General features: G+C 43.2%; 1 protein-coding gene across 1 annotated transcript; it reads right to left on the bottom strand.

Moving 5' to 3' along the window:
- Positions 1 to 1,382: 1,382 nt before the first annotated feature.
- On the bottom strand, positions 1,383 to 8,408 carry LOC141212718 (uncharacterized). Its single transcript, XM_073665026.1, has 7 exons — positions 8,329 to 8,408; positions 6,453 to 6,590; positions 6,144 to 6,323; positions 5,937 to 6,060; positions 5,756 to 5,853; positions 5,467 to 5,557; positions 1,383 to 3,080 (listed from the first exon to the last, which is right to left on the bottom strand). The coding sequence occupies exons 1-7, from the start codon at positions 8,380 to 8,382 to the stop codon at positions 1,555 to 1,557; spliced, it is 2,211 nt and encodes a 736-aa protein (XP_073521127.1). The 5' UTR covers positions 8,383 to 8,408; the 3' UTR covers positions 1,383 to 1,554.
- Between the last annotated feature and the right edge of the window lie 292 nt (positions 8,409 to 8,700).

Genomic DNA, 8,700 nt, shown 5'->3' with positions numbered 1-8,700 from the left:
GGAGGACGTGTTGCATCCCAGTGTCCAACTGTGTCCCGGCTTCCACAATATTAACCCAGCGTGAAGGCGTCAGTCAGATGGACCATCCTTGGCCACATTCACTTGTTCACGTGTTTGTGGTAAGGCTGTCCTGTGGGCACCCGGACCGAGTAAGTTGCAAGTCTGCATCTTCTGATGCGGCAAGGATCACTTCTGAAGGGCACACTTTTAGGCAGTGACCTGGGTGTCAGAGATGCTTTCAGGGGTCTTCCCCATGCTGTTCCCATGTCTTTTCAGCACTGTATGCATGTGTCACAAAGCACATGGCCAGATAAGGTTGTAAAATGTTAAAATGACATTTCCTGGTGAATGCATTTGTCACGGTTGAAAGCAATACAAATGTGCAAAAACGCATAAAAAAATGTAACTTGTGTACATAGCCCAAGGTGTGGAGGAGTATTTTTGTTTTTGGTTATTTATTTTACCTTATACACAAGTCTTTACCCTGGAAAAGAAGTTCCTTAACATATTTCACAGGAAAACAGTTTCAGTTTTGTTTTTGAACGTTTTATTGTGAGCCCGTAAAAGTGGCTTAATATATCTGACCACGTTGTTGACAGCAGTGACATGGGGGTCAGAAATGCTTCCTGGGGCGATCCCCATACTGTCCCCATGTCATTTGAACACTGTCACTATCGTTTTGGGCACTTTTTAGGCTTTCTACAGACTGCTGGGGGTGCGGCCGCAAAAATTTTCGGGTCTCCCATAGACTAACAATGGACTCGTTGCTCGGGTCGAGCACCCGAGTATCACGGTGAGCTCGGCCCGAGCTTCGAGTACCCGAGCATTTTAGTGCTTGCTCAACACTAGTAAAGATAGCTCGATCCTCCGCTGCCCGCCTAGTAGCTTTCCCCCAGTGCCTGTCGCCGGCCCAGCACACCGGGGATGACCTCTTCATCCCTGATAGGGACAGGAAATAGCACTGGAGGGAGGATGTGGGAGGGGCTATTTAAACCTCTTCGTATTTCCTGTCCCTATTAGGGTGGGGTTACATCCTCCTGTGTGCTGTAGTGGGGGGTTATTAGAGAAACACTGCATACCAGACATGCTGACAGAGGTGGAGGACCTCAGATTAATCTCTGATATCTTGTCTTTCTTTCCCATATCGGACGTCATGTTTGAGGCTGTAAATTGCTTAGAATTCCCCCAGGAACACAGTCTGAAGAGTGCTCTCAGTGTGTGCCTTCTCTCGATGCTATGTCCAGGCCATGTCCTTCCTGATGATGTTCAATACATCCGAAGGAGGCGTTGATTGGGAGCAGGATTGTGTGATGTAACAACCTTGTGTGATGCCCGGGAACATGAGTTGTGACACTAATGGAACAGCACAAGAATGGGAGGTGCTTATGAGTGTTTTTATTTTAACAAGGCCAAACATGAGGAATGAGAATGAGTTGTCCTAGTAGTGGACAGCCTCTTTATGAAGATACAATTTTCGGTTAAAAATGGCTTATCCCCCATGTGACTTCTCAGAAGTTTATTAAGAGTTGATTTCTATGTAAATCATTTCCCACATTAAGAACATGAAAATGGCTTCTCGTCTGTGTGAGTACTATGGTGACTAAGAAGTGATGATTTCTTCACAAAACATTTTCCACATTCTGAACAGGAAAAAGGCTTCTCCCCTGTGTGAGTTCTCTGGTGCTTAATAAAATCTGAATTATCGTTAAAACATTTCCCACATTCTGAACAGGAGAAAGGCTTCTCCCCTGTGTGGGTTCTCTGGTGCTTAATCAAAGCTGATTTCTGGCTAAAACATTTCCCACATTCTGAACAGGAAAAAGGCTTCTCCCCTGTGTGAGTTCTCTGGTGTATAACCAAAGCTGATTTCTGGCTGAAACATTTTCCACATTCTGAACAGGAAAAAGGCTTCTCCCCTGTGTGAGTTCTCTGGTGTATAACCAAAGCTGATTTCTGGCTGAAACATTTTCCACATTCTGAACAGGAAAAAGGCTTCTCCCCTGTGTGAGTTCTCTGGTGCTTAATAAAATCTGAATTATCGTTAAAACATTTCCCACATTCTGAACAGGATAAAGGCTTCTCCCCTGTGTGAGTTCTCTGGTGTATAACCAAATCTGATTTATGGCTGAAACATTTTCCGCATTCTGAACAGGAAAAAGGCTTCTCCCCTGTGTGATTTCTCTGGTGATTAATCAAATCTGATTTCTGGTTAAAACATTTCCCACTTTCTGAACAGGAAAAAGTCTTCTCCCCTGTGTGAGTTCTCTGGTGATTAATCAAATCTGATTTCTGGTTAAAACATTTCCCACATTCTGAACAGGAGAAAGGCTTCTCCCCTATGTGGGTTCTCTGGTGCTTAATCAAAGCTGATTTCTGGCTAAAACATTTCCCACATTCTGAACAGGAAAAAGGCTTCTCCCCTGTGTGAGTTCTCTGGTGTATAAACAAATCTGATTTCTGGCTGAAACATTTTCCGCATTCTGAACAGGAAAAAGGCTTCTCCCCTGTGTGAGTTCTCTGGTGCTTAACCAAATCTGATTTCTGGTTAAAACATTTCCCACATTCTGAACAGGAAAAAGGCTTCTCCCCTGTGTGAGTTATCTGATGTCTGATAAAACTTGATTTCAATGTAAAACATTTTCCACATTCTGAACAAGCAAATGGCTTCTCCCCTGTGTGAGTTCTCTGGTGATTAACAAGATTTGATTTCTGGTTAAAACCTTTCCCACACTTGAAACAAAAAAATCTATTCTCTGTTGTATGAATGCTTTGATGTTTAAGAAAAGACTTTTGGAGTGGAAAACTATTTCCATATTCTGAACATGAAAATGGCTTCTTTGCTTTAGGAGCAATTTGTTTTTTAATGCTTATATTGTGACTTTGATTTTCCTTAGTAGTGAGTAATGAATCAGAAGACAGGACCTGTTTCAAATGATCAGATGACAGATCTTTGCTGTGAAGGGATGATGGTATATCTGGGTTAATGGCATTCACTTCAATTATATCCCGTGGGATATCAAGATCATCGGATTTAAAAATTGAAGATGTCAGCTGTCCCTCTGATTTCCTGGTACAGTCATCTGCCAAGAATAAAACCAATTATTATTTATGAATAACATATCCTTAAAATTTATATTGATGAACATTTCTCTCCGTAAAAATGCACTTTATATAAAAGTATCATTATCTACCAAGAAACCATCGCAGAAAAATCAGCCTTACACCAAATCAGATATCAAATGCAGTAGCATTTTAGTGTTGGTTGGGTGTACTGGGGTGTGGGTCCATGTGGGGTGCACTTATATAGTGCTGGGCAGCCCTCCTGATCTAATAGTATGGACATCATCATTAGGCTGTAAGCCAGACACTGTGCATCACATCTACCTGTGTGACTGGCGTCCTATTCAAGCTTCATCTGTGTGCATCTTTAATACTAGGCAGCCACCCCCTCCATGAATTGGTAGGTTTGTGAATGGTTGCTCCATCAGTATTTTGCACCTGCGCTGCCCCCACCTTTATCATGGGGGTCTGCAGCATCCTGCTAGTGCATTTGCTATATGATTTGGTGTTGGTAAGGCTGTATCTTTTTCAGTGATTTTTTTTAAAGTTTGCACTATGTTAGCCATCATTATTCACCAAGACAATAACAGTTCACAGTCTAATAGAAAACCTCATAGGATGAACCAGTGGATCGTAGTGTTCAACTGTTTGTTAATTCTGCCTCACAAATATGGAATAAAAAGCCACCAAACAATGTTATGTAGGCGAAAATAATATCAATAAAAACTTCTACTCATCTCACAAAAAACAAGTCCCCACTCAGGTCCATCATCTGTCAATGGAAAACCAGGTTTCCACATTATTAGTGACTCAAAGGCTATTGAGAATCAACATGGCTTCCATAAACCAATCCAGCAATATCCGCTCTCCCAAAGTCAGATCTCCCCCCTCACTTCAGATCCTTGCAGTGTGCCCAAACCACATTTAGCATCCATGTATTTGGCATTACTATAGTGAGAAGAACCCACTTAATTTACGGTGTGTGTCTCCTGGGGCACAATCTGGGCACTATGTGTTGGGTAATAAAATTATATATTTGCAATTTTCACTGTCCAACATCCACTGCGTGCTAATATCCGGAAAGTGCCTGTGGAGTCAAAATAGTCACTACTGCTATAGAATAATTCACTGAGGGTTAAAATTTCCAAAATGGAGTCACTTTATGGGGATTTCTACTGCTCTGGTTTTCTGCAATTTGGTCACATTAGGGCTCCTGCAAATGGTGTGTCCCATCTCCTCTGGGATCTTCTCCTGCGACGTCTGCTTCTCTCACCATCTATTCATTCTAGAGGCGACGCTGGTGATGGAGGAGACGTCGGAACCAGAAGCTCTGGGCGGTGCAGGCTCTGTCCAGCCACTAAGATTAGGGTGCCTAGGACCAGTATAGTACCATCCAGCCTGGCAGTATGGGTGTGTGTGCTGTCCAGCTGGAGTAATCTGCTCCCTGTTTCAGCCAATTGGAAAGTACCACACCCTACTAAAGCTGGAAGCATATTGCCGGAAGCTGCCAGATACAGCCTTGTTCTCCTCTGGTTCAGTCCTCTGTGCTCAGCTCCCGGCTTGTGTATTTGTTTCCTGTTGTGACCCCGACCCGTTTATTGACTACTCTTGTGTCTTCTGATTTTGTATTTTCTCTGCCCTCCTGGTTATGACCCGGCTATCTGACTATTCTTCTTGCCATCTCACTCCACAGAACAGCAGATAACACCATGTTCCAAGCTTAGGGGGTCTCTGTCTAAGTCCAGATCCATGTAGAGGGATTAAGGAATGATGAGCCAAGCAATCCTTGGGATCTGGAAAATGGAGTAGATAGCGCCAAGCCTGTTCGTGGTAGCCATCTTTTGAGCTGCCAGGTGAACACGAACAGTGCCCCCAATGCATTGTGTCTGCAAACTATTCTAGCAAGATCTGATTAAAATATCTAAATGTTGTTCCTTCCCTTCTTAACCTGCCATATGCCCAGACAGTAGTGTACAACCGTATATAGGGTATTGTTGGATTCAAGAGAAGTTGGAAAATAGTTTCTAAGATCCATTTGTTTCCTATTATCCTTTGTGAAGAATTCTTAAGTTATCACCATATAAAGTGACACACGTCAGATTTGAAAATGGGGTACGGTTTAGGAGCACAAAACTGTCTGCGGGAAGTGGTTAAATCAGAGTATTTTGGGCACTAACTACTGTAGTCAAAAACTGTGAGTATAGACAATAACTCATCTACTGAAATGACCAAACTCGACTGTCTTCATCAGCAAAAAATGAGTAACTAGTGAAGAAAGTTATGCTCTAGCGGCAAAATGCTGATCACATGATTGTGATACGGCCGGACTACACCACTGATAAAGCAACCACAGCCAGTGACTGAGAAGAATCTGTAACTTCTCTGCATTTAGTGGTCACTACTCACCTGGGTGGTCATATGTAGGAATCTCCTCTTTACACCTCTCATCACCCCTCACATATGTCTCTGTAGTATTAATATGGGTCAGATCTTCACCCTGAAACAAATATTGTAAAAATCACAGACAGATGGAGAAGTTACATATATGATCAGCTCTAATCCTGCCATCTCCACCGTTCTCATTACACAAGTATAAAACATATAATACTAGTGGATAAAGCAGGACTGAACACAAGACCTTCACAGCCGTCTACACATCATAGGGGATATCTCATGACACCTTGTCTCCTTCTACCTGATGATCCTGAGGAACATTGGGATCTTCTTGTTTACAGTCCTGTGGAAGAAGAGGACGGGGACATCTCTCTGGTGTTGTCCTCTTACTGGATAGATCTGGAGGAAACACATACAGGGACTGAATTCATTCTTGACATACAGATAATTATAGGCCGTGTGTATTTAGTCCTGTCTATTACCTGGTGATGTGAGGGGCTGGGGAACCTCCATCATGATGTCCTTGTACACATCTTTGTGTGCTTCTAAATACTCCCACTCCTCCTTGGAAAAATAGACGGCGACATCCTGACACCTTATAGGAACCTGATATATACAATGATACCGTCAACTCCCCGATCCCTCCATAGCGTTACTGTATAATATCCCAGTATTCCCAGCAGTGTCACCTCTCCAGTCAGCAGCTCAATCATCCTGTAGGTGAGTTCTAGGATCTTCTGGTCATTGATGTCCTCATGTATCAGGGGGTGAGATGGAGGTCCTGTGATTGGGCTCAGGGGTCTTCTCCATCCCTCAGACACAGGGTCCTGACAGCGGTCACTAGAGGTCTTCTTCACTACTGTGTAATCCTGGTTATGGAGAAACACATTAATAAATCTCACTCCAGACATTTCCAGAGTCCTCACCTCTCCAGTTCTGTCCATCTGTTATTCCCATAGATAAGAATGATGTAATGTGACATCATCAGAATCTCTCACCTCTCCAGTAAGCTGGAAGAGGATCTCAAGGGTGAGGTGTAATATCCCCTTTGCCATCTTGTCTCTGTCCATATCTTTCTTTGATGGGTAAATTTGGGTAAAAATGGGTAAACTTAGAGGATCGAATATTGTAGAGACCTGAATGAGAAGATGAGCCGATGTAACATCATAAAAATCCTGTGTAATAATACAATTACTGGAGATAATAAGGGAAACATATGAGATTTATTATTTTACAGTATTTAGTTTTCTGCTTTACATCTAGTAATAAAACCTATATATTTTAGGCCACAGACAATAAGCAGTTTCTTCCTCGAAGTCTGCAGCTTAAGATTCTTGTCATAGAGTGCACAGGAGAGTTAGTCCAGATTTAGGCTTCAATTTCACTGCTGACATATTCACCAAATCCTCTTGATGCTAGAAGAAAGGTGCAAGTGTATCAATAGTAAAACTCTAATAGAATTCGGTTTACCAGCACCAGTTCGACCAGCCTTTGATCTTATGGACAGAGATATTCTGTGAAACTAAAGTTATGATTTGGAAAGGTTGAAAGAATTTGTCACATTAAATATGCCTCTTTTGGTTGATGACCAAAGATCGGCGTATTTGGCAATTACGGATCAGATTTCACGTGGAAATGGGAGACTGTTTTTCCTTGATGCATCAGGAGGTAGCGGTAAAACATTCTTAATTAATTTGCTGCTCACAGAAATTCGTTCAAATAATATTGCTCTGGCCGATGCCTCGTCTGGGATTGCGGCCACTCTTCTAGATGGAGGGTGCACGGCTCATTCAGCACTAGGATTGCCCTTGAATCTAGTGCTGTTGGAAACTCTTGGCTGTAATATCACTAAGGGCTCAAGGAAAGCTAAAGAATTACAGACTTGCAAATTATTTGTTTGGGAGGAATCTACTATGGCGCACAAGAAAGCTGTCAAGGCCCTCGATCGCACTTTGAAAGATCTGCAGGGATCCAATCGCTTAATGGGGGAAATTGTACTTTTTACAGGTGACTTCTGCCAAATGCCAAATGTTACCTGTTCTTAAGGGAGCAACACCAGCAGAAGAGCTGAATGCCTGTTTAATATCTTCTCATCTATGGAGACATATGCAAAACCTACAAGGAACAAAGTGATCATAAACCCTGCTGTAACTAAATAAGTAAAAAAGCAAAAGTGCATTTAAATAATATAGGGTTCTTAGTGAACACATGTTTTAATTAAAAAAGCATCACAGCCATCCCACCATGGCAAGGTGACCCTTTTCAGGATGGAGACATATTCAGAAGCCACTCTGAATACTAATATGTGGGTTCTACTGCGGACCAATTTACACCCCACCTGCTAAGCCTCAGAAACGACAGGTTCCCTACAGATTCCACTACCGGCTTAATCTCCTTCCCGGAAAACTTTTACAAAATGACGTCCTCAGTACTGGAGATTATTAATCAAGTTTTCTCCGATATTTGTAACAATTTTAACAATCATCAGTGGCTTTGTGAACGCACAATCCTAGGCCCTAAAAACTATAGTGTCAGCTCCATAAACCTACAAATACAGAAGAGACGCCCGGTCCAGAGACCACAGACATGTCCACTGATTCAGTCATGGATGGTGAACAAGCTGTAATGTCCCCATTGGGGTTCCTGAATTGTGTGGAGCCTCCTGGATGTCACCGCATAGGCTCACTATAAAGATAGGAGATCCGATAATGAACCAACAAAAGGGAATGGAATGTATTATGTCCTATAGAAACTGCAGAGAAATAATCATCTAATGTTGCGATTCCAGGATTATTCTAGAGGGAATCGGCTGCGATATCCCCTGTGCAATATATATCTAGTATTAATGCTCCAGTAATGGGGGTCTCCACATACCTCCACCTGCAGAGCCGCCACCACATACCTCCACCTGCAGAGCCGCCACCACATATATGGCTGCTCTGTGCGCACAGGAGCTGTGATGAGGTCACAGGAGGGGAGGAGTCAGGGGTCACATGATCAGGGGCCTCAGTGGATGCAGGACTCTGCTGTGCTGGTTGTCATGGTGCTGGATGAGCTGAAGTTTATGTGTGGGGTCAGGAGGGGTTTACAGTGTGGATGTAGCAGAGCCGCGTGTGTACGAGGTGTACGGAGCGGAGCCGCGTGTGTACGAGGTGTACGGAGCGGAGCCGCGTGTGTACGAGGTGTACGGAGCAGAGCCGTGTGTGTACGAGGTGTACGGAGCAGAGCCGCGTGTGTACGAGGTGT

This window comes from Phyllobates terribilis, unplaced genomic scaffold (genome assembly GCF_046119375.1).
Source record: "Phyllobates terribilis strain yellow unplaced genomic scaffold, ASM4611937v1 Scaffold_183__1_contigs__length_3771566, whole genome shotgun sequence".
Taxonomy (NCBI): domain Eukaryota; kingdom Metazoa; phylum Chordata; class Amphibia; order Anura; family Dendrobatidae; genus Phyllobates; species Phyllobates terribilis.
This window is presented reverse-complemented; position numbering and strand designations above follow the sequence as displayed.

Coding starts and splice junctions, on each gene's coding strand:
- LOC141212718 (XM_073665026.1), bottom strand. CDS start 8,382: ATGTGGTGGCGGCTCTGCAGGTGGAGGTATGTGGTGGCGGCTCTGCAG. Junction 6,061..6,143: donor TTGAGCTGCTGACTGGAGAG/GTGACACTGCTG, acceptor TGTATATATCAG/GTTCCTATAAGGTGTCAGGA. Junction 5,854..5,936: donor CCAGCCCCTCACATCACCAG/GTAATAGACAGG, acceptor TGTTTCCTCCAG/ATCTATCCAGTAAGAGGACA.